Genomic DNA, 26,768 nt, shown 5'->3' on the forward strand with positions numbered 1-26,768 from the left:
TAATATGCCATCGTAGAATAGACGTGATGATGCTACATGTTTTTCCCCCTCATATCTTCAGTTACTTTTATTTGCAAACGCCAAACCTGGAGAAGACAGAAGTTTACCTGATTATTTCTAAAACTTACTTTGCCACGTGTTGTACTGCCAGCAGGCATAGTTCACAAAATGCTGTCACAACAAGAGGAAATAGTTTGAAAATTAAACTCTGACCTATTCTGAATTGGAAATCTAACTTGGACAAAAGTAAAATGTGTCTAACTGTGGCTGAAATTAACTCTCAGTTCACTTTTGCAACCAGAGAGTTTTTTCTTACTTGTCCATACTAGGGGGCAGATGAGTGTGTGTGGGTGGGTGGGTGGTTGAGGGGAGGGGGGGGGGGGCACGGGAGGTGGTTGGTGGAGAGCAAAAGGGTGGGCGTTCTTGCTTCTTCAGACGTGAGCATGTAAGTATTCACCGTCTGATGGTAAGGAAATGTGAGCACATCTCAGATCAGCAAGAAGGTCAAAAAAACAGAGGCAAGTGTTAACTCATACTTTCCATTCAGGTGTTAAAAGAACAGCTTTTCCAGAATCTTTGACCAAATGTCACACTGCTTCAGATGATTTGAATAGTTATTTTCCTTTTTTTCCATTCTCCAAGTTTTATCAAACTTTAAACCCACCACCTTTAATTTTGTACACATAGAAATGTGTGTGTGCGTATGCGTGTGCATGCGCGTGTGCGTGCGGTCCATAAAATGTGTTTGTAAAATGTATGGAAAGTCCAAACTAATTTTAAATAAATAAAATAACAGAGCAAACAAAAAGTATCAGACACAAATTAATAAACACAGAAAACAGCAGCAATTACAAAACATGCACCAACCAAAAAACAAACAAAAACAAAAAAACAAGGAGAATCAGAATTGTTGGTCCACTCACACAAGGCAATTTGCACTTGGGTCTACTTGACAATTTTACAATAACCATGCTTCACATGTTTCATTTACGTACAAACACAAGGCTAGGAGATGTACGTATTCAAAAAGTCAATTAATTCCTGAATTGAATTTACCAAAATACAGGGAGAGCAAGACACTCTCGAGTTATCCAGCGCAACAATGTGGAAATACTTTAACTCCACTAATACCGCGACATCGGCAAAATCAAGGTCAAGTCAAGCGTGATGCAATAAAACATTTTTTGAATGACATTTGACCTCCCCTAAATTTTATTGATTTTTTTTCTATATTGCCCTGGAATATAATGGAAGTGAGCCTGACTAAAAATGAGCCGTTTCTGAGAGTCAAATAATATGAAAGACTCTAGCCTCACCTTTGAGCAAAGTGTCTGAAGGTAATGTATTTTAAGGCACATGGGTCTAATTACTGTACATCTGAACGTGTACTGGGAATCATGTCAGAACTCCGTGAGGTTCTGACCATTCTCTTTACTACATCGCCTGACGTTAGAGGCAATCCTCTGGCTACCGTAATGTCCGGACAATAAGCCGCACCTGATTAAAAGCTGCACCAGCTATATTTAGGGGTTAATCTTGTTTTGTTCATATATAAGCTGCACTGGACCATAAGCCGCAGGTTTTCTAACGTTTAATTACCATTTTTAAGAGAATATACACAAAGAATATCGTAAGGAAAGAGATTTGGGGACGCATACGTTTTATTAACATAACCTTTATTGACAGAGATGAAGGAGCTCTGCAAACATACAAACATGTATAAAGCTCAGTGACGACCATAATAAAACCTAATGTGCAGGGAACACTAGCAACACACTAATAATAAACAAAATGGGACAACTTACAGCGGTAAAGTTGGCAATGTGATATAAGCTACACGTATAGCTCCAGAGTAGATGTGACCGGTAAATAAAGTAAGAAAAGCGTGACGCAACAAGTTGTCATCAATGTTGATAAATGTGTCTGGTCACATATCCCTCCGCCCAGCAAAGCAGTGCCGCACAACAGCGATCCACAGCCTTTTTATGGAGTGTATAAGTGTATGAGTCATCACAAAAAATCATGAAAAATCCATAGCTACGCCGCACCGGACGACAAGCCGCAGGGTTCAAAGCTTGTGCAAAAAGAAGCGGCTGATAGTCCGGGAATTACGGTAATTACCACGGACAAGATGAGAAAGGGTGTACTGTATATTTCAAGGCAGAAGCATGAGTTAGGTGACGAGAAGACCAGGTTAATTTTTTCTTTAAATAAATACTGTAAGGTTTTTCCATGATTAACCTTCACTAAGTTTGTGTGCGTGTTTGCGCGAGTACTGTGTGTTAATCTCAGGAGATAGAAGAAAATGTATGCCATACTGTACTCCTATAGGCAATGCAAATATGATTCTGCTTGATGTACGTTGATTCACAAGAAAGAGAGGTAAGAAAAAACAATGTCACAGCAAGCAGACAGCGTCGCATGTGATGAAAGGAGCTATACAAAGGAAGTGTCACGTAAGTAGTCCCTAAAATAAAAAGAACTGAACTAATTATGCTCTGTTGTTGTTTATACAACGCTCGAGCCCCCATCTTTTATTCATCAAGACACAAGGCGGATAGAGGTTCTCTGTCATAGTCGCTCGTGCTCACTCTCTCAAATCTCATTTTAAACAGAACCCATTGAGCCGTGGAACCGCATTCCGCATCACAATGAACCATTGCCTTTTGCTAAGAAAAGGGACAAAGAAAAATGGCATTTGCATTGTAAACCGGTGGATGGGTCAAGAGCAACTGTAAGCTTGTTGAAAGAGCGAGAGAGAGCGAGAGAGAAACTGAGGCTTTTCTAAATGTTACCTGACAATCACCGCCGCATGCCAACCAAATATTAAGGAAGTTAAGTCAACGCAGGGCAGCCCGCTGGCTTGCAGCCACTCATCAGTCCTGCATGCGCTATTGAACATTTTTCCAATTCCAACAGACAAGTTGCATTTGCTTTTTGGATGACATCTTAATGTTTACTTCCCTAGCCTAATTGTAATGCAAACCTTAAATAAAACATTTTCCCACATCAAATGAAGCAAGAGGAACAGAAAACTCAATGGATTTTAAAAATGCAAATACATGACAACTTGGCAAGTGAAAATAAGGAGATGAGTTGTAAATAGACTAAAATCAAATTGAAAGACAAAGGTTGTAATTAAAGTTATAATATTAAAAGAATGTGGTACAGTACCAACATTAATGTATAATCTGTGCCTAATGATGATTAAAATATTTTAATACAAGATATATTAAGGTTTTATCGAAGGAAGCGATAATGGGGATTAAAAAATTATGTTTCATAATTTGCATCAATTTTCATTCCAAAACCTAAACGTCTCATGTATTTGTTCAAATATTTTTTTAATAAAATATCATTGCAATTATTTATTAGAATTTTTTTATCATAATAATCTTACTTTTGCCATTCATTTTCTGGGGGTGTACTTTTGTCACCTTTCATGTCTATTTTTTTTTTTTCTGAAGAACTTGTTAGTTTGCTATAAAGTTTTTTTTTCTTCAGGGTTAACCTAAGCGAGGCAATTGTCTGTTTTTCTGTTGTTCTTTTATGAGGAGGAGTTAAAGATAATTCAAGGTGACTGTGTCTGTCTGAAATCAAGACCAAGAAGCAACAGTCCACTTCAACACTGCACTATACCTTGGTTTTCATTATTTTTATTATAGCGCTAAAACAGCGTGAGAGGTGTATGGGGTTGTTCGACCAATATTACAGACTACTACTATGAAAAGCAATCAAGGGTTGCCATGGCAATGACAAATCAAAATGCTTTTGAACCTGACAGTTGAAAGTAAAACTATTACACAGTTTATTTTTTATTATCATGCTTCAATGGCAACACAAGTCCCTAGAAAGAGAGGGGGAAAGGATACATTAAAAATAGAGGTTTGGCGCTCCAGACACCTTTAGAGTTTATGTGATCCATCTTTGAGCTGCCATCTGGCCACCTTGGCTTCTGTTAATAGCAGGCTTTGCTCTGAGCTAACCAAAATGTGGTTCAAGTCATGCAGCGAGGGAGAGAAGGGCAGACAAAAGCCTTGGGGTGTGGAAGGCAGGAGGTAAAGGTAACAGGAGAGAGATGCAGCAGTGCACAAAGAGTACCAGGGCTATATTGGAGGTATATACATGGAGAAGAAAGACAAAAAAGAGACTGAAAAAGCCTGAGCTTAAGAGGCAGCTGCAGGAGCAAGTGCACTTCAGGGGGAACATGTACTTAGAATGAGGAGTAAAGCAAAGAAGCAAAGCTTTGGAGTACATATGCCTCAGGGACGAAATATCTTTTGTCTTCCCACCATCGGGAACATTTTTGGAATAAACCTGGCCAAGCATTTTTTTCTTTTTTTTGTAAATCTTACTTTGAAGATGGGTGAAGCTAATGCTTTTTCCCCAGAGTTGTGATCGAAAGTACCTCTGCCCACATTAATTCCTCCCTCGTCGGTATATATGCATGCGTCACAGTTCCTATCGAATGTAAGTGCACAATTGTTGACACACCAAGCACCACCTTGGTTGTGCGCCTGCATTTGTTGTCTGGAGTGACTGGCAAGGAGACGTGACCAATTTGATTTTTAAGTCTCCACGGCTGCTCTCTTTATCCCCCTGTCAAAAAAATGACATCACTAAGCAAGACGGCCTGGTACCGCAACTGCCAAATCTCAGAGGGGAGCACGCAAGTGGAATTCATCAGTACTGGATCTGTAATTGTTCTCTTACATGCAGGTGTACTCTGCCTGAGTTCCCAATGGGGAAAGGTTTGTAAATGGAAAATAATGGCGCCCAATTAGAAGCAATATTGTGTTGAAAGGAGAAAGTCTTGCGTTTTAGCAAAGGGAGATGCTAATTACTTTAAGCCTGGGGGATAGTTTGAATGGATCAGCATCTCACTCAGTGGCAGCTCTCTCATTGGCAGTCCTAGATGTAGTATTCTCCTGACACATATGTAAAACTAAATTTGGGTCGAACAACAGCAAATGACAGGTTGATTAATGAAACTGAGAACAATCTAACACATGTTGGTTCAAATGTCAGGATATAGTACATACTGACTGTTTTAAAGACAGTTTTAAAGCCATGGGTTAGAAAGACTAATTTCGTGTTGCTTATCGTCCACGTGCTTTCTTCTTCTTACTTTTTTTTTTTTTTTTAAACATTAACTTACATGTACTACCTTGACAAGTAGCCACTCCGGTTGCATATAAAATTAAGATAATTTGTACCCTTCATTTTATACATTTTCATCTGCCGTGCCCAAACCGGAAGGGAACTTTCACTTGACTCACAGGATCTTCCAGTTCACCTGAAGTGTGGCATATGAAATTATCTGAATTAAATGCAACATCCAAGTCATCTTTGTTTTTCCCATTTTATATTTGTGCGCAATATCCATCCATCCATTTTCTGAACCACTTAGTCCCCACGGGGGTCGCGGGTGTGCTGGAGCCTATCCCAGCCGTCATCGGGCAGTAGGCGGGGTACACCCTGAACCGGTTGCCAGCCAATCCCAGGGCGCACCAAGACAAACAACCATTTGCACTCGCACTCACCCAGTGCGCCACTGAGCTGCCTTGTGCACAATATCAGACAACAAAATCCCTCGACTCGGTGGCGCACTGGTGAGCACGTCCACCTCACAGTTAGGAGGGTGCCGGTTCGAATCCACCTCCAACCCTCCCCGTGTGGAGTTTGCATGTTCTCCCCGTGCCCGCGTGGGTTTTCTCCGGGCACTCTGGTTTCCTCCTACATCTCCAAAACATGCTTGGTAGGCCAATTGAGCACTCCAAATTGCCCCTAAGTGTGAGTGCGGATGGTTGTTTGTCTCTGTGTGCCCTGCGATTGGCTGGCAACCGGTTCAGGGTGTCTCCCGCCTACTGCCTGATACTGCTGGGATATGCTCCAGCATGCCCGCGACACCCATGGGGATAGGCGGTATAGAAAATGGACGGATGGACGAAAATTCCTTTGTTTTTTTTTCTATCGTGTTTTTAGAAGAAAACACGTCATTATTTTTTTCTAATGTCAGTTTTACATTGGAAAAAATGAACGAATGATACACTGTGTAGCGATTGCTGTAATAACACTGGCGATCATCACACTACCTCTCCTTCCAGAGGATGTCTCACCCAGGTGGCACATTCCAGTCATTGAAAAGCCGATGTCAAGTGCAAATTGCACAGTGTCACCTATTACAAGGCTCCTTCCAATTTTCAAGTCTGAGGAGTAGTACCCTCGACCAAGATTTGAAACAGGTTCGATTAGGTTGCAGTATAACATCAGTTTCTGACAAAGGCACTACAGGCACTTTTTTCCCCCAAACTCAAAGTCTGCTTAAACTTATCCAACTCCAGTGAAGCAAATTACTTTGACCTACAAAAAATGTTTAATAAATATACTGGGACTTACACACATGACAATTTCACAGCCATCATGAGCTAGTGAATTACTTTTCTGTTGAGACAGACATCATGCAACTTTATCTTTCTCATCTGCTCGACTATTTTGAGGAGGCTGGCAATGCACTCTTCAACTCTGTTGTTGTCAGATTAATTGACAAAATCATCAGCCTGTCAAAGTCTTGCAAACACGAGTCCCTTTTGTATTCCCTTCACTGTCACTGCATTGCCATCCACTGTTATGTGCTGTTGACAATTACAGGAATGATAAACTAGGAGCAGGCTCTTATGTGCACAATTCAAAATGGTTTTAAGCTCATTGTGCTGCTCGTGGCTTATGGCAGAGAAAATTACTTAAGGCCACACTGCATGGTACCATGTTTAATGCTTTGTTTGATTCCTTCTCTCTAAGAACCTTTCTTAGAAGCACAAGTGTAATTCTACAGTTTGAATTGAACCAGCAAACGTCTTCATCCCAGCCAAACAACTCTTTTGTTGAAGCCGACTTTTTTTTTGCAGTGGATGTAACAAATGAGAGAGTAGATACAGGACTGTGAAGGTTGGTTGTCTCTAGACCTGAATATTGAAGATGTTGTATTACTTCTTTGCCCATACTTCACAGTCTGACCCCAAGCTACACTATTTCTCCCTTCAGTACAAATAAAATTGTAAATATGCATTGTTATATTGCTTTAAAATGTAATTATGGGTACTGTATTTTCTCTGTTATTATGACTCGGTGGCAAGGGTGGCCGGAAGACGCACCCACTGTCTTTTATGTGTGCATTTTATTTAAGTGCTTGCCCTATTCTAAAGGGCATCTCGACTTGTTCCCAGACTGGTTTGTGATGTGAGTTACAAGTAACATGAGTCACCGCAAGGTTTCCAGAAAGGCCTGTACTTGTCTAAGAATACTGAGAAAATTTTAATCTGTAGAAAATTAGAACTTGCACTGAAGGGCAGCGGCTAAGAATCGTTTGACCAGGTTGGAATTCTTTGCCTGAAGAGGACGATAATCATTTAGAGGGCTGCTTTTTTTCCATTCATCATTTTTTATTGTTCATTTATTTAATTGGACTTGTTACATGCAGTACATCATCATAATCATACGATAAAACGGGTATTTAGCTATGATTGATATCAACTCACCCAAGACCCTGAACATGATAAGCAGCACAGAATAGATGGATGGAAGAAAAAAATTACCATTAAAATAATCAAAACTATAGCATAATTTCTTCAAAAGAAGAAATAGCCTCGTAAACATGTACTCCAGCCAAATGACTGCAAGAAAGAAAGGTGAAATGGAGTGGTTTTTTTAATATGGAAAACATTGGCCCTGGTAAGTGAATAATCCTCAAGTGTGAATATATTTTAGATTTGTGAATAGGCATCCTGTATGAAGCAGAATCCAGCAATGTGACACCCATCACAAGCGTTTTCTAATCCCTAGAAACCCGAGAGGCCTAGCAACAGGATTACACATAATCTTTAGTTGAGTCATGATCGAACTCAGCAGCGCAAAGGGACAGAAAGTAGCCATTAACAAATGTACAAACAGACAAACCAAATAAGTCACTTAAAAGTTTTCATCTTTACTCTTTTTGCTCATTGAATCATAGTAGAAACATTTTATTTTCCTCTAACTGTAGTTTGTGTGGGTCTAAATGAGTTTCTCAATATTTCTGGTTTTAATAGGTCATTGACCAGCACATCTGACTATAGTTGCCACTTCGACTTTACGTATATGCCATTTATGTAGGTCCTACATTAAAAATGGGCAAAGTATGGCTAAGGGGACGCATGGAAATAATTAAGAACTGACAGTCCAGTCCTGTAATATTTGTTGCATTATTTTTTTAATAGATTTTTTGAAAATAATCTAAATTAAAATGAGAACATTATCTTTTTATACAAATGAAAATTAATTATGGCTGCAAGTTTATTTCATTTCTTTAATCAAATTAAAATCAACAATTTTACAATTATATCATTAACATTTTTAAATCATTTTTTTAAATATCTATTTTATTTTAGAATCTGTTTTGATTTATCATTGGATTACTTACAATTAATCACATGAAAATAGTATTGTGAAAAATAATTACAAACACATTTGAACTTGAGGGGGGAGGGGTAACTTGTTCACGAATGACATGGCTCCTCCATACATTTTAAAACTCAAATGTGGCACTTGAGCACAAAAATGTGCCCACCCCTGCCAGAGGTGACCTTTTCTTATATTCATGGTTTGGTCACTCTACATAAGAGACTGACCTCTTAAGGCCATCACCTAGAAGACCTCAGGGACTGAAAAATTCACAGAATGACTGGTATTCTCGCACACTGTCATGTCTAAATACGTACATTGCTTAAGCCTGTTTTCCTTGAAGCATGGCAAACGACATTAAACAAGATTTTTAAAGTTGAATTCTATCATGGAAAAGCATGCAGTTACATTTTCTGCATTGTTTGTGTTTGTTTTCAGCTATACAGGGAGCTCTATGGGCTTTGTTGTCCTGGCCTTGCCTCCTCAGCACCAGTTTCCTGCTCGAGTGTACGGACCAGGACCAGGTCATCCACCCCTACTGTTTATCTATTTCACAGGACAAGCTTCTGGATAGGGTGATCCAGCATGCCGAGCTCATCCAACATGTCGCAGAAGAGTCATGTTCTTTGTTTGTAAGTACCGCAAACACAGAAATTCAATATTTGCAGCACAGAGTGGGGCTAGCCTTAAGCACACGTGTATATGTTAGAAGGATTCGCAAATCCATAACAACCCATTTTATTCAATTAACAAGAGGAGAATTCCATATCTGCTGAATACAAGAAAATTCCATATTTTACGTATATGTGGCTTCTCTCCCTCCCCTTGTGTCTGCATCATCTGCAGGAGGACATATTTGTCCCATATCCATTGCGGCTTCAAAGTAACCAGGAGGCCTATGCGTGCCTTACAAAGGCCATCCCTATTCCAAGCTCCATTGGTGAAGTCCAGCAAATGTCTGTAAGCACAAGCTGATGCATTTTTTTTTTTTTAACTACGACCTGTTATTTTAAACATCAAGTGAAGTATGAAAGAAGCTGGGAAAGTATGAGTCCGTCCTGAATTGGGGGGCAATTTAGCTATTAGCACTTTTGAAAAAAAATAGTAATTATTTCATAATGTTTTGTTATGTTTAAGAAAAACACGTAATAAGCCATGATATAATTTGATTGGTTAGCTCATTCATAGTAAGTGGTAAACTTTAATGCAATGAATTTAGTTGATGAATTTAGCAGTTGACAAAACATCTAGATTTAAATATACGTATATAAAGATTTTATTTGCATTTTTTTATTTTATTTTAGTATAACTGTTTTACAAATCAGTTTCATGAATCAGTACAATGCAGCTCACAACAAGTATAGTTTACACATTACTGTTTGTCCATGACTTGTGTATGGATGATTTAAAATTTTATGAAGTGAGGAGTTCAGATCAATTTAAGAGGGACCCATAAATTTTCTGTCATAACATGTAACTCGTATGTCTAGTAAATCATGTGTGTCTTCTAGGACAAATGGTTGCTCCACTCGGTGCTAATGCTGGTCCAATCGTGGATTGAGCCCTTGGTTTACCTACAGACAACACTGGACCGCTATGATGGAGCTCCAGAAATGCTCCTCAATAAGACCAAATGGATGTCAGACAAACTTATCAGTTTGGAGCATGGAGTCGTCGTTCTCACTAAAAAGGTAAGTCCGTAAATTGCGTAGTGAAAGCTTCAAGAACAATCTGGCTCACGATAATGGTTGTTGACCTCATGAAGTTTTCCATATAAAATTCCGGAGACCAAAGAGTTTTAATCATATAGTTTTTTTTTTTTTTTAAACTTCAGTGATTCAACTGTCTTAACTGTTACATACGTGTAAAAAACTAAAAAAAATGTTTATGTGTATGAAACTCGAACTACACTTCACTAGTCATTTACACGCGAATTAGTAGCCATCATGCTTGCAGTTTTCAGCATTTTTATATACCAATTATTAACTGTTGATTCAAATTGCAGTATAATGAAAAACTAAAGCGAGACAAGATTTCACAATATAATTTATACATTTTTTGTGACATTTTTGTGCGGTGTTGCGCTCTGAGGTTTTTCTAGTTTCAAATATTTCGCTTTTCTCAATAATAGTTAGGAAACCTCGCACATTGAAAATGAACAATTAATCAGTGATTTTGACAACTACTGTTCAAATCTTTATGTTGCAATCAATATGAGTCAAATATTCCCATGATGTGACTGAATGTATCCGTCCAGATGCTGAATGAGGGCCTACTGACGAGTTACAGCGACCAAGGCTTGTTCCAATACGACATGCAGACTGATATGGTAGAATCTGTCATGAGGGACTACGTCTTACTCAGCTGCTTCAAGAAAGACTCCCATAAAATGGTGACATTCCTCAAGCTTCTTAAATGTAGACAAATCGAAGATTACAACTGTGCATAAAACCAAAGTCACATACTTTTAAACTTGATAAGTATTCCTAGTAGATAGCGTCATGGGGGAAAATGACTTGAGAAAAAAACTGAAATAAATCTTTCAAAGACAATATACCTTGTGTATTTGATCATTTATCAAGTAATTTATCAAGGTTAATACTAGCTAAAGTATCAATCTGTGTATTGATGTGCCGCCAAGAAGTTTCCTGTCCAGATGTTCAGAACTCAAACCTGTTTATAATATTAACAGTCAGAGCGCAATACCCGAGAGTAATTTTGACTACCTCTGGCTTAATTAACTAAATGAAGAATGTTGCAGCCCTTGACAGGCTTATTATAATCAAGTCATCCGCATGGCAATCACAGTCATTTTTATTAATTTTTAAAACATCAAAGGCCCCACAAATGATGTGAAAACAATCAGTGTTAGTGCTTACTGCTGTTATAGTGTGTGCTGTACTCATAATGACCAACAATTAGACCAATCCTGAGATTTTAGTAACGACTGATTAAATACTGGCGCCAGTATCAACTATACAGAGTACTTTTTGGTTAAATAGAATGATATTTTTTAAATTGCTTGTTCTATTAAATGTCAGATAAAACGTACACATTTAATTCTTAAGCATGCCGTAATAATGGAAACATACCTGCATTGTTGTAATGAAAGTTACCATGTACAAAGTAGTAGTACTCTACATATTCTTAGTCCCTGCCTCTCAAATTCCTTCAGTCCAGACACCTTCTCCTATCTTGTTTTGATTTAATTTATCAAATAACCTCATCAGTGCAACCTTATTTAGCATTGTTTCGGTTTCCTTTCCGCTGGACTTGTCCTGTCAATCAGAAAGAACACAAGAGGGAAAATTGTGCACTCTGCTTTCAGGTAGTTACTTGCAGTTAACTTCATGCGATCCTCACTCAGACAATTTATTTTGTGTTGTGACATAATAGATAGAAAAAGCTCAAACCATAATATAACTCTAAAATGTCTACCAGCAGGGGTCTACTCAAGTGCCCAGGAACCAACTCAGCTCGTCACACACAGTTTACTTTGGCCCAAGATAAGCAGAATATTATGGAGTAATAAATTCCAGACATTTTTATAGAACCGCCTTTCCATCATGTGCTAACACTTGAAAGAGCCCCAAGTGTGTTGCATTCTATGCAAGATAATTGTATATGTTATAATTGAAACTCCATGGCTTGGAGGCAGAAAATCTAATTAAGCCTGCATGATGATTTACTTGTTGGTTCAAAAGACAAAGAGCATCAGCATTAGCTGGGTGGATGCTTAAACCTTGTAGTGTTTAGAGCATTTGTTTTCTTTGTAGCCAGTGGCTCTTATTTTAATGGTGATGTGTATTCAAGTCAAACAGGAGACAAAACATTTACAGGCATAGGGTTACCTAACGCGTTATAATTCACAAACCCACAGGCAGACTGTGCATTTGGTTTCAGTGGCAATTTACCAGACTTAAAACTTAACCACACACGCACACACACACTTGAAATAAGTAATACAATTTACATTTGATGGTTTTCCAAGCAGATTGTGGAAGGACAAAAAAATCCATCTTGACACACGTCACATAGCAGATTCTTTGTTCAAAATAATCTCTTATAGAAATCTGACAATTAGCTCTTGAAGACTTTGATTAGAAAGGTAAAGAACATGCTGAAATTCAGACAGAATACCAAATTGTATTTATCTTTTAAATATTACCCTGACCAAAATAATGTCAGAAAATGTACCATTTGTAGAAGTATGCTTTCTTCTCTCTCTCGCTTTTTTTTATTTTTTTTTTATTCGACCAGCCCCTTGTGGGTTAGCAGTAGGTATCGATTTGGATTTCGGGAATTGGTTCGATTCAATTAACAATTCAATTGACTTTTAATTCCATTATATCATGCACCAATTTTACTTTGATAAGGAAGTCCTTCTCAGAAGAAGTCAAACATTGTAGTTAAAATATGAATATGTATATTAAGAATGAATAACACAAAGCAGTTACATTAATAAAGTACTTTTTAGTTCAAATGACCCGACTAAAACACAAATGCAATGAATCAAACCATAGGGCAGGCTGTGTAAATAAAAAGTTGTGCAAATGTCACAATTCTTGTCAAAATAAATATAACAGACAACCTTAAAAATGAACTAATAATTGAAGCAATCAGAAATAAAATAGAAAAACATTCTGAATTGTCCTATAGCCCAAAAGGTCTGGGTTTTTTTTGTTTTGTTTTTTGCAAATGTCAGAAAATGCTTTTTTTACTGTTAGTCCAAATGCAGTGTCGAGCTGCGTTTGCTTTGCAGACAATACAGACTTAGCGTCCGGGTGGTGTCCTGTTAGATGGTTTCTGAAATACGTGGTATTGCCGGAATATTTCACTATCATGCCGCAAATATTACATATCATTTTGCTCTGATGATCCAGTTCATTGCTGCCTTTGTGTTTTTTGAAACCAAAATGTTTCCAGACATCTGCCTTAAAATTTGCTGGTGTTTCCAATACTTCCGCCATGTTGTTTTAAGCCCTAGTTAGCAGAATTTCCCAGCCCTTATGGCAGGAAAGAGGGACTTTCACATCACAAAATTGTACTACTAAATGTGGAATCTGTGAGTATGTCGCCAAGTCTGAATCAAATCTAACTTTTTTTCAAAATACTCATATCCCGCCTTTATCTCATCAGCTTGTCAGCAATAATTGGAAAACATCTTAGCTGGACATTTCTGAACCAGCGGCTGTTGAACAACTGTGTTCCCTTTAGGCGAGGAAAAAGCAAAATGCCAAAAGAGGTTCGTCTTAAATCAATGCAATTTCCTGCTCTTCACGTCGGTGCCCAGAGGGAGCTTCTTGGCGTTTTACACTTTTACTCTGAGTCTCCACAAGCTAAGAGAGGAAAGTGGTGGAAAATGTATTCGTCTTCCTGCCAATGTGTCTGCTTTTGTTTTTCAAAGATCAAAACCAGGTCTCAAAATCTTGTGCATTTCCTTCACTTCAGGAAGCTCTTTCATTACTTCAAATCTAATAATTTCCTTTTCAGAAAGACTCCAAGGATTACCAGTGTACGCTTGGCTTTCATGTCATTCTTGTCTTTCCTCAGAAGAAAAGGTTTGCTGGGAGCTTGTGCATCCCATGAAAATGGACAAACGGCTTTTAAGTGCAAACGGATCTTGATCGGTGTGGTCAGTTCACTTTGGGTTCAGATACTCCCATTTATCCCCCTAAGTCCAGTCAACATGTTATCAAAACACCTTTTCTTTTTTGACATCGGGAATTTACTCTTACAAAGAGTGTCTTGTCAGTTTGATCGTATTTACTTTTGTGTTTTCTTTTGGAACGTGTCCATCCATAGCTTGAGCCTCCTGTCAGTTGTGTCCACATCACGGGGAACTTGGTGCGATTGTTTGATACTTTTAATCAGTTATTTTTTCATTTTAACTTGAGTTATTTTATCATTTAATAATATTCTAAAGGGCATTGTTTTTCTTTGTTTTCCTTTTTTAAATTAAACATTTTATGAGAGTACTTTGGCCTTGCGTCCCTGCATGTGGGTCCTCCTCACCCCTCAACACAAACCCTGAATCCTACCACTGAGCAAACTCGTAGTGAGTCACGCCCCACTAGGCTTTCCCATAACGTCGTTGTTATTTCCCACAACTTTACTCATTCGCTCGGTTCTAAAAAAAATGGGCACCAGTACACTTTTCCTCCATTCCTCTGGTATCTTTGCACCCTCTCAGTCAGCTGATCAACCTGGTCAAAAACTCCAAAGCCGAATCTTCTATAGATACTTCCATACCTTCACAGGTTTGTCATTAGGACTAACTGCCTTTTTAATTATAATGCTCTTCCGTGCCTTTCCAAGTCATTCCTTACCCATTTCCTTCAATACTATGTCCTTTCAAATCCTTTCACAACGCTTTCTCCTTCAAATGCTCTGAATTACTTCATCTTGATCTTTCCAGAGATTTCTCTTTTCTCCTGTTACAACTGTATCGATCTATCCATCCATCCATCCCATTTACAATATTTTGTGGGATTGTTCCAGTGGCCTAGCCTGAATGCAGCTTCCTGTATTCTCAATGCGTACATGCAGAGGACAACAATCTGAGCTGCTGCCAAGACACCTGATCTGCGGTTGGCAGCCTGGAGACAGGATGGAGCGGCAAAGGTGGGCTGGTTGATTAAGAATGGCTGCGGAGGTCAAAGGCTACTGGAAGGGACAAATGCATCGCAAAGGACAACGAATGATGAAGATATTCAAGGATATTCATAATGCAGAACATGTTCTTTCATGTGACACTGGTTATTAACTTGTCATTTGTTCAGATTAAAAGAAAAATGACCGTGACCATTGAGGATTTTAACAACACTGTTCAACATCAATGTACGCATCATACATTTCTGTGATGCAATGACGACGTCAGAGCCCGTGGAAGGAGAGCATCAGGTCAATGAAAGTGTGTGTGTGTGTGCGTGTGGTTGGTTGGTTGGAGGGGGTCATTTTACTGCTCAATAAATGCTTGATAATAATAGTTGTCTCTCAACAACAAACAACCTAATCTATCTCGTACAAAAATATGCACTTGCAGTGTCAGAAGATGCGACACATGCACACATTTAACATTTGGCGTTCTACGCAGGATGTCTCGATGGGCATTGTAATGGAGGACATGGATTAGCTTGAAAAGAGTTGGAGGCGGCAAGTGTGGGCATTTTTTGGATGTGACCGTGTTCTTCCACTCATTTTAAGATAGGGTTCTATAATTGTAGATGGTGCAAGCGGAAAAGCTGGTGGATGCCTCAATGGGTGATGGGGGTGTTAATAAAAATATTTATAAGTTGATAATTATATTTCATTCAATGAATTGATATCCGAAATGATTCAGAGGCAATGTCCCACGCTGCATGGTGTCGTTTAAATATGGGGACATCTGTCACACACGTTCGTGGCGTGCCAAATCTGTGTGCCTGTGTCTCGAGCAAATACATAATCATGTTAAACCAATTGCACCTCAAACTGAACTTCCTTTTCTGCAGTCTAAAGTTTATTTGACTTTTTGTGATGAATTTTGCAGATGCGCTTGGGGGGGGCAGAAGCGTCTAATGAGGCGTAGTAGTAAGACTCCTGTCTGTGGCATTTGGCTTTATAGGCACCGTGAGGACCACCACCAAGGTTCAAACATTTGTTACAAAGGTAATAGAAATGATTTAAGACCGGCTTACTTTGTTTACACTTGCTGTGGTATTCTGAATGAGTGAAAATGTCTCCAATCCTCTGTGGTGAACAAGCTCTTGGCTCCTTTGTTTTTGCTTGGGACCAAAACCATGTGTGCCAATTGGTGACTTTTAAAAGGTGACTGTCTACTTAAAAGGTACAGAACAGATTGCATTTGGCAGACAGATGATCCACAGGTTCCATCTGGTTGAAAGTGATAAGACTGATTTATTTGACTGTTTCCGATTGGCCACCGATGCCTTTGTGTTGTTTGTTTGGCTTTTGCTTGACATTGAAACATAACTTGACATTAAATTGATTTGGCGGTGCGAACAAGATTGAAAGTTCACCGTTTGGAGCTAGCACAAAGCTTCACATTGATTCATTGTTTATTGCACAAGAGGGATCCCTGTTAAAGACTGTGGGAAGGACATGTTCGACTTTTTCTTCAAGGACAAAAAGAAAACAAATGAGACAGAGCTTGTCCAATTTAATGCTGACAGGCACGTGAGCCTTGACGTGATGCTACAATAACGCGTTTCCTGCACTGTATGTACACTTTGTGTCATGTGTTTACGACTCAAGCGATAAAGCCAAACTTTATCTTTGAGTATTTTAGCTTTACAATATATTACATCACATTAGTGGTTATCTTCTTTTTGTATGCCTGCTACACAGTGAGATGTGGGGTGCATATTTAAATTCTTGTTGTTTTGGAATAATATTACAACAGACAACATTGTGATCTAGAGGTTAGCAAGGACAGAGATGGAAAAACATATTGGCCTGGTGTTTTTGCCTTAGAACGGCTCCCTTATAATTAGCAGTGTACAACTGACTCGTAATTTATGTACAGTTTGTGTTCCCTGAAGGAATGGATTTTGCTATTATCCTAAACCAAACCCTAATTATCGTGTTGAAGTCTATCGATGTTTACTCACTTGGCGGATAGCATCTTGCTTTGGGTGATAATTTAAAAATACTTGCATTCCAGCAGGCTCAGGGAGAGAAAAGTAGTTTAAATAGTCACTTCAACTGCTAGCGCAGCAGCCTTGCTTGGGAAGGAAGAGAGGGAGATATTGTTGCAATTTCTATGTAAGATATAATATTTAATAATAAGACAGTCAGGCGTGATACCAATCAATGACTCCTTTTCCTTAAAAGTATTAACAGCGTTGAATTTCACATTTTATTTTACATTGATTGATTGACGATTGGCTTGATTTCCTGTTTGTTGGCGTTGATTGATTGTCTCCCTTTATGTATGCATGATGGTGTCTGCTTCAAGTTATAATACACTTTATAATCCTTCGGAAGTCAAATATTTGATGTCCAAAACGATTTACTGCCTCCCATGGCATTAAAATCATGAAACAACATCAAAAGGCAATGCATCCCAATCCAAAACTCAAACATTTCGGTTCAATGGCATGTCAGGGTTTCCATTGTTCAATGTACTTCCAACAAACATTTCATAGTATTGTTCAAAGTATCCCCAAGTTATATACCATTGCTCAATATACTTCACAAAAAGATTCCAGAATATTGTTCAAAGTATTCAACAATCCCAATTCATTATATGCTTAACATATCCAAAGTCGGTTGTTTTATCAATTTGTTTGTGCCATTTTTTTGACAGATTTCAATGTTCATAAGTCAAAGGCATGTGCAGGTCTCAGAAAAGCTTCAATGCATTGACTTACCATTTGTTTGTTCAGGCAAGGAGTTCAGGATTCAACTTGTGGATGTTGGTTAGGTCGTTGAGTTAAGTTGAGTTGAATTAACTAGTCTTTCTAGCTTGAAACAATGTGCAAACTCACTGACAACAATCCAAGTAATGCTTTGATAAACCTTATCTAACCAAGGGGCCTACATGCATGCTTAACTCACTGACTTAATGCAACCATCTTGCTTTCGACCCTTCACCCCATCAAGGAGAGCACGCCTCTAAATGCAGTAGCCACATCTGCCCAGTGAGAGGCATACTAAACAAAAAAGACTAAGGTCAAATCTTTAATTATTTATCTCAATCACAAATATTACCTTTTTATTTCTATTTATTTATTATATTAAATAAGTGAAATTTAAGTGATTAACAAAAATATAACTCTCTTCTCTTCGTTACATGGAATAAAAACAACTCCAGGATACGGCCACATAGGCACATATAGCCTACAGGTTAACTATAATGATGGCACGGCGGTGTACAGAGCATCCAGGTGAGGTAACACCAACTCAAGCAGCCATCTGCACCTGCACCAGATCACAGGCCACGGCCACAGGTCATCAGCTCAAAGCTCTCGGTTCAGTGGTGCAGTAAGTACCAAGAGGTAGGTAAGACCTTCACATGTAAGAGCCGCATGAAGATAAAATATAATAATGATGAACGAATGGAAATAAAGACAGAACTAAGGAAATAAAATCAATACGTCTGCTGAAACCAGTTTGTTCGACGTGCAGGCCGATTGCGAGCTCCATGAACACGTGTGGTGGATGTCACCGTATTTCATTCACAATAATGACAACAAAGTGCATAGAACCATCTGAATATTGTAAAAATCAATGGAGGCTATTGAATGCTCCAGCCAACTTTACATCATCTACCCGTAGAGGTCTGCTAGCATATTGAGTTTTGACTCTCGCTTCTTTGTGATTGAGATGACTCTACACACACCATCAAAACACCAGAAAGCCCATTCAAAAGGTCTCAAGTGTCCCACCTCTTTTCCTTCACCACAGGAGATCACTTAAATCCCGTTTGATCACTGAGCTGCACTCACGTGGAGCACATCCTTCGGAAATCTATTACTGTCCCATAAAAGTGAAACTGAAAAAACATGAATATCATTCTTTTGAATTTACTTTGGCAGGAGAAGAAAAAGAAAAACACACAAGTGAATCCAGGACACTTGGAAACAATTAAAGACAACATATTCGTTCTCAAGTTTAACTTGTTTTTGTTTTCTTTCTTCTATTTTATATACATTGTTCGACTGGGATGAGCTATCTATTTTAGATGTTGATATCATCTTCTGAGCTTGGTATGTGAAAACAATCTATTGTGTTTAAATCTATAATCACATTGCAAGGCTGTATTTATGTAATCATCAGTGTCTTTGTGTTTATTAGCTCACTGGAGACTTTATTAAATACACTAGCACGGTCTAATTAGTACGAAAAAAAGGAATCATTGTTATTAGTACCATTGCATGCATGCATACACAAATCTTTACCTCTGCTTGTCACCCATCACAGTCGTGAACACCGCAAACACGCACAATTAGCGGCACACACTGGCGCTGGCAACTACCTAAGTACCCAAGGAGCAGTTTGGTGTATCAGTGTCTTGCTCTCAGACACCACAGCTCAGGGTTGCGGGGAATAATGTTCAGCTTTGACTGTCACCCATCATACTGACAGTCTTGTATTTTTATCAAAAAATATATTTTATGTATTAAATTTGTGATCATGTCAATCAAAACTGAGCATTATTGTCTAAAGATAGACACACCAAAGAGCAAAGGTCACCTTTGACGGTGATACGGCAATGACTAGATGTTGCCACTAGATGGCAGCTGTAAGCCTCTAATGTAGTCTGACGTGCCCTTTTGATATTGCAGTACTGTGCTGCAATTGAAAAGAAATGGAAAATGTTGTGCATATGAATGGGAAAGTTAGGTGGGAAGTTACTCTCTCTTCCATCAGTGTTGCTCTGCTTGATGTCATGTGCAGATGCATGGATGCACATTGAGGTATGTAGTCTGCCATGAGCAATCACTTCAACAGATGCTACTTTTATTTCATCCCTTTCTCTGCAGCGTGGGCTAGATTATTGTACATAAACTGTGTTTCACTGGACAAAGACAAAGGCAATGGTCAGATGACAACTTGATCTATGATAGGAACAACTATAAACAAGAGTTTTGCAACCACTTCAAGGAAGCCTTCAGGGAGAGGGAAGGGAGTATGGAATTATAGCTAATGTCGCGTAACATTTGTGAGGATAATACGGTAATAACAACAGTAATAAAAGCCTACAAATAGTTAATACGTCTCATAACTCAGAGCTTTACGGGGAAATAAAAATGACCATTTTGCAGTCCGGGGGAAGGTTCACGTCGAGTCAAATAGATTGGAAACAGATGCTGTGATGGTGTTCAGGCTATTGAATAGATATGATCATCTTACATCTGTTACAAGCACTCACAGGGTCCTGTAAATTTACCTTTATATGGCTGATAACACCGGTTCCAGCTAAGGTAACATCTTCTGTTGAGGCTATAATGGCTCAATTCCTTGACCTTGTTGTCCATATTTTGCCCACTACAGAACATCTATGATTGGTTAACCCAGTTTTGGTCTCTATATACTATTTACATTTTTGAGTCATTGTTCTATTTATTTATTGTATTTATTCATTTCTATTAATGTTTCTATTTTTTCATCAATTTTATTTGTTGATTTTGTTTCACTGATCTTTATTGATCCGATATATTTGTTTAATGCGTCTCATTATACTTCCTTCCTTCCTTCCTTCCTTCCTTCTTTCCTTCCTTCCTTCCTTCCTTCCTTCCTTCCTTCCTTCCTTCCTTCCTTCCTTCCTTCCTTTTGCTATGTTTTAATTTCTGCTCATTTCTTCTTTATCTTACACACTTGATCAAAGCTCAGGTGCCATTTCAAAAATGTTCTGCTCGCTACCTCTATATGTCTTTTTTCTGGTAAGATTTCCTTCTTCCTTCCTTTCCTCGTTCCTTTCATTTTTATCATGCTGCTCCCTCAGTGGGACCTCGTGCAAACACTAAGCAAACACTGCGTTCTTGTTTAGGGCAGGGCAAGCTGCCACTCCCTGGGTCTAATCGCCATAGAGTTCTTTTCCATTTGTAATTGCTGATAAACACACTTGGCTGATGGGGGGCAGCGATTGTGTGGAGCACAGCGGGCAGTAGTATCTGGCATCGGCCTAATTGTCACAAACAATCTGCCTCATTTCATGACGAGAGGGCGATTTCGCAGAGCACACTTGAGGGGCAAAGTGTTTATGACTGGGACCATTTGGGACCTCTTTTCAAGTGTTTTCCAAAGCTCCTCCACAACTGATTCCACTCTGAAGCAGCCAGTGTTTTGGGATGCTCTTGAAACAGTTGTTGTGACTCACGATAAACAGCTTCAATTTGGAATTGTTATGATTTATTGTCACTGAGATGAAGGGGAATGTGATGCTGTATGACAGCCAAAATGGAATGTTTGATGTTGTTTTCCCAGAACACTTGTCCAAGCTATTTTTAAAATCACTTGAGATTTTTTTTAGTGAGGGGGGGGGGGTAACTCATTTTAACATTTAAAGTCTGGTACGCTGAAAGTCTGATTTTAATATCCATACATCCTTTTTCAATAGTGCTTGTCTTTAATGAAAATAACCTCACTGACTTTGGGTGAGAGGTGGGGTACACGAGGACTGGTCAGTTTCCAGCGCTTTGCACATACAACTTCCACACACATTTTGAGATTTCATTTAAACTAACATGCCTATTTTTGGAATGAAATTGAAGTACCTGGCGAGGGACAGGAAGAAAATGCAAACGACTCACAGGAAGGCCTGCAGTCTTGATTTAAACCTAAACCTTAAATCCCCAACTGTGAGGCAGAAGTATGAAAGACATTTGGCAATCAATTATTATTATTATTATTAATACTATGGGCAAGAAGCATTAGGGCAAACAGTGCAACAATCCTCTATGGCTACCACTCTATTGCTAGCTCCACTATTAGTAGCTAGGACTCACAAAGATGAATTTAGGTTGGTTGTAAGTGATTACATGAATAAAACCTTGGTCTTGCTTACTCTTTATATTGCATAGTATTCAAGCTGTAAAACCTGGAACAATCCACACCTTTACAACATGACTCAAGAGGAAATGACCCAACGTAGACAGGAAGAGCTGCAAGGTGACCAGTAGCTGTCTACTGGGATATCTGATTGGTCTTCTGCGTGTATTCAATACTTGCATAAAGGCTTTGGTTTGTATTGCTGCCACAGTTTTAAAACAGTTTGTGTCAGGAAACAGCTGTGGAGAGCAAGGAGGTAAAAGTGCACATATAACGGTCGAGGGTTACCCACCTTACATCAATCAAACTGCATATAAATTCAGCCTTTACATTACTGGAAAAACATATCCGCACTCCGGCACTTGCATGTTTTGCCTTCTCGAGTAGATTTTTAATCTGTTATCTTTCTTTAGTTTCATCAAAGGCATTGCAAAAAACGTTACCGCTAGAGCAAACATTGTTCAAACATTCACAAAGTAAAGCCACAGATAGAGCTATCCAGAAAGGGATCAGTAATAATTAGAGTTTTTCTTATTATTATTTCTTTGTGACTTAAATATGGCACTTTAAAGTGTTATTTATTGGAATTTATTTTTATTAAAAAAAGTCATCCTTTTATGTTTTAACTGTTCGAAATAAAGACTTATCATCACCATCATCTTCGAAATTTTAACACATGTTGTCCTGCTTTGATTTAGCACACTTCGTTCAAACATCAGCCTTGCCCTGTTGCTGTATCAGCCATTCAGCTCCCATCCTTCCCTTGGGATTGGTTTGGTTATAAGTATTGCCACAGAGCCAGAGTGGGAAATCAACAGATATTTTCGTATTTCAAAAAAATTAAAAGTTCACAGTAAAGAAATGCAAGTTTGTGTGTTCATATTTCATATTTTTGTCATAGACTGAACTGTATCATGTTGTTGTCAGATGTAACATGTACACTCCGTCATAGTGTATTATTAACCAAAATGAAAACCTTTCTGAAATACTGATGTATTTTTAAACAATATGCAGTTACCGTTAGCTTGTGAACTAAAACAAAAACCGAGGTCATTTATGTGCAAAATAAAATATATTTTCCATCTACCAGCAAGTGTGCTGCTAATATGCACAAGCACAAAATCAAATGTATCACTCCTACGTTCTTACTCTTTTGTTCAAATATTTTCCTTTGTTGCTATCTGAATTACTGACAAACACAGCAGTTTCCTAATTATTCCAATCTAGTTCCTATGCAGTTTTACTTTGTCATCCGACTTGTTTTTTTTTTTGTTGATAGAAACAAATTTTCTTGTCTCAAATCTGTTCTATTCTTTATCCTTTTAAAGTATTCTATTGTACCTGTCAGGTACTCTGCAAACTTTTTCCCGCCTGTCTTCATCCCTGTCTGACATCTGAAGTTCTTCATTTGGATGCACGTCCTCCACCAGCCATCAATCTTGACACATACCATCACGTTCTGTCAATCTTGTCAAAATTATGATTAATTCATAAAATAATTATTATATTTTTAGTTTGTCTGCTTGCTCTGAAAAACAGCCACACCACTGCAAAGAAAAAGCTTCTTTGTGGTTTTCGAAGTTCCAGATATAACCACTAATTCACTCCCCATAGTAATCAAAATCGCACAGCCACTAAATAATGCAATGTGGCATTCACCTAAAAAAGCATGCCGCTGAGGTAGTTGCTGAAAGTATAGGTAGGGTTATTATTATAAACTCATAATAATCGGTCACCTGTTAACACAATTGATGCAAATGTTCACTCATACTCGGAAACCCTGTCTCTTCAAATATGGTCAATTTCACATCTTTACAAGTGATGTCTAATACAATCTCTTCCTCTCTGTGGGAGCCTTCAAAGTCTATATGATTTCAAGATAATACAGAGTGAAAATAATCTTGTTGAATACATTTCAGGAGACCTCTTTTTTTTTAAATCTATAAATGTAATGCTTTGTTGCAGTGAGCTTTGAGCTTGCTTTGAGCCACATTGTGGAGTTTGCATACAGATACTGTAACTATTTGTCTATTTTTACACTGTAGTTGGCTGTTGAACTTGAGTTATGGTGTTGTGTTCAGGATCGTGGAAATTTCAACATGCACTTTAAGTAGTTAAGGGCTGTTTACATTGTATTTTAAATGTGAACAAATAAGATGGATTACTCTGATATAATAATAAATAAATGCAACTGGTTTATGAAGCTAATTTGAAGCTTCATTTTGCTTATCCCTACTATTGACTAATAGCTGTTGACTGAGGTGTTTCTCGGGTACAATCATTTTGAATTGTTTCCACAGTTTCACAAGTAACTTGAGAAGAAACATTCTTTTGTGTGGTCGTTTCAACTCCACAACAAAAAAATGTTCAGATCATAGATATATTTTTTATGGTCTCTGATTGAGAACAATGTGTAAATATTTTTGCATGTCAAAAAGTTAAGTCTGAGGGGATAAGTATGTGCTAGGAAAGTGGTCCAGGGGGAATAAGCAGGTAATGGGAGAAGCTCCATCGGGAAAGAAGGTGGTGGGGAAACTGGTGAAAGATGCTGTCACCCCCCCACCACCACCACCCATCCCCACATCATTGACCTCAAGGTACCACGTTGTAAAATTTCTTGTGAGCAAATGCAACAAGAGAGACAGCACAAAAACAAACACCAATTCCTCCTCGGCTCATTAAACATTTCTTGCCAGACCCATTTAAAAATCTCATATATTACAATCGGTGTTTCTTTAGTGAGGGGGAAATATCGTTATTGCTCAATAGCTGATAAGAGTTAACGTGTTGCATTTTTTAATCATCTTCTGACATTAACTGGAAGCAGCTGGCCGCGGCATTTATAGAACGGTCTGAAATTTCATTATATTGCTTTTCCAGCTGCTGAGAGTGAGCAGCATCTGGCAGGCAGCCTGTTCTCACTTGGAAGAATACCCCCCACCCCCGCCCTTTTACCCTCCTCTATATATGAATATGGAATATCGTATGCATTATTTGGCCTTACATATGTCTAGCTGCAGTTAAGTTAGTCACAATTCAGATCACACCGCATGAACAAATGGGATTCAATGCAGGGAAGTGTGTGCTTCTGCTTGATAACATGTATCATAATGGCAACTTGGTCGAAGCTTCATTCGTGGTTGTCCATTGTGTTGATTAATCATGTCGTGGAGCAATTGAGACAAAAATGGAATGTGCTGTTTAGCCACAACCATTGGAGGCACTGTTGATACATTATTAGAAAAAGCACGAGTCCCAAAGAGCAATTCATGGATTTGTGTTTCGTTGTTGTGAATTATATAGACAGTTTGAGACTTAACTTGGAAGCTTTGTCAAAGCCACCCACTGCATCATTTTATGGAAAAGAGTTCCTGAAATTGTATTCAAACATACAATTTCCATATGTTTTGTTCCATATGGTTCAATCATGAACATTTTACATATGAACTGGAAAATCTCATGGAGATGATACACAAAGGATCCATAACTCATACCTAGTCAATCTAGTAATATTTCTTTTGTATCCCTCAAACCAATAGTGTCAAGGTGATGATGTATGCTTTCTGAGTTGCAACAAGCATGGATGATGAGCTCTAAGCTTCTTTGTTGAAGAATCTTTACTATTCTCACAAAGGTCACTGCCACTGACCGCCTGCGACACGGTCACCACCGTGTCCAACTCTTTGGAGACGACGCGGACCCTTGGAACACAGAGTTACACGTTGCCCTTCGCAACCTCACAACTGCTGTGTTAAAAATGGGAGCCAGCCAGAAAAATGGCGTCAGTATCTTTAAGAAAGCAGAGGCTCGAGGCCCATGATGTGTAGAAACTTGTGTGGATATGAGGAGAGTGACAGGAGCACACTTTTTTCTGACCGTGTTGGGTTTGCCTTTGAAATATGATTCGTTACGGACGCGTGGAAAATGTACGCTTTTTATTTTCTTTTTTGTTCTTTGGAGAATAAAGCTTTAAAAATCAACTAACGTGAAGGACGTGCGTGTGTGTGTACCTGGTGATCCTGTCGAGGATGGTGACTGTTAGCATGAGGAACGCTACACCGAGCACCATCGGGACGGCATGGTGAAGGAAGCTCCGGCGTTTCTGAGGGGCACACATTGCAAAGCACGTCAGGGCGGCGGATCCCGACGGAGCGCTCGGCTGCCCAACGAAGCGTTTCGACTGACGAGGCCACTTGAAAATCTATTCGTCAGTGCGAGTACCTTGGGGCCGAGCAGCTTCTCGGTGCTCTTGTTCATCTGGGCCCAGTTGTCGTTTAGCATCGAACTGAAACACAAACAAGGAGAAGGAATGGAAAAGACACGGAGAAGGCTGAGCAAAGTCAAAAGAGGACGACTCCAACTCCAAATATCAGACTTTGCTCTCGCGTGGTGGTGGTCTCCTTCACTTCACTTGGGCTAATGCAAAGCAAACTGATAAAGTGACTTACATGTCTGCCTGGCCGGCGTCCTCAGACACAGTCGGTCCTTCTGACACGTCGGCGGTCTCTGGCTTCCGAGGTGCGTCAAGTGCAAAGAATGCAAAGTTAGTATACACATGCATACACACGGGCACCTTACATTGTTCTCCTCCATTGCCAATTAGGTTCCCATTTGATTAGATGATTGCAAATTTGATTTGAGTGATTGGTCAATGCGCTTCTGACTGACTGGTTGCGGTTACAAAACGGAAGGGCTTGAAATTCAAAAGCAAAATGCAGCACAGAAGATGGGAACGCTATCTCAGACATCACAAAAAGTGCTGACTTTGAGACAGACTGGCAAAGAGAGGTACATATGACCGGCACAATTGCAACCTGCACCATGACGAGCTC

General features: G+C 38.9%; 1 protein-coding gene and 1 long non-coding RNA gene across 2 annotated transcripts; one reads left to right on the plus strand and one right to left on the minus strand.

Annotated features, from left to right (window-relative positions):
- Positions 1–400: 400 nt before the first annotated feature.
- On the minus strand, positions 401–26,447 carry LOC119132846. Its single transcript, XR_005099953.1, has 4 exons — positions 26,385–26,447; positions 26,158–26,221; positions 25,947–26,038; positions 401–460 (listed from the first exon to the last, which is right to left on the minus strand). It is a non-coding gene; the product is annotated as an uncharacterized LOC119132846 (long non-coding RNA).
- smtla (somatolactin alpha) lies at positions 8,643–10,991 on the plus strand. Its single transcript, XM_037268365.1, has 5 exons — positions 8,643–8,722; positions 8,878–9,071; positions 9,286–9,399; positions 9,951–10,130; positions 10,697–10,991. Exons 1-5 carry the CDS (start codon positions 8,716–8,718, stop codon positions 10,886–10,888), a joined length of 687 nt encoding a protein of 228 aa, XP_037124260.1. The 5' UTR covers positions 8,643–8,715; the 3' UTR covers positions 10,889–10,991.
- Positions 26,448–26,768: the final 321 nt, after the last annotated feature.

This window comes from Syngnathus acus, chromosome 13 (assembly GCF_901709675.1).
Source record: "Syngnathus acus chromosome 13, fSynAcu1.2, whole genome shotgun sequence".
Taxonomy (NCBI): Eukaryota; Metazoa; Chordata; class Actinopteri; order Syngnathiformes; family Syngnathidae; genus Syngnathus; species Syngnathus acus.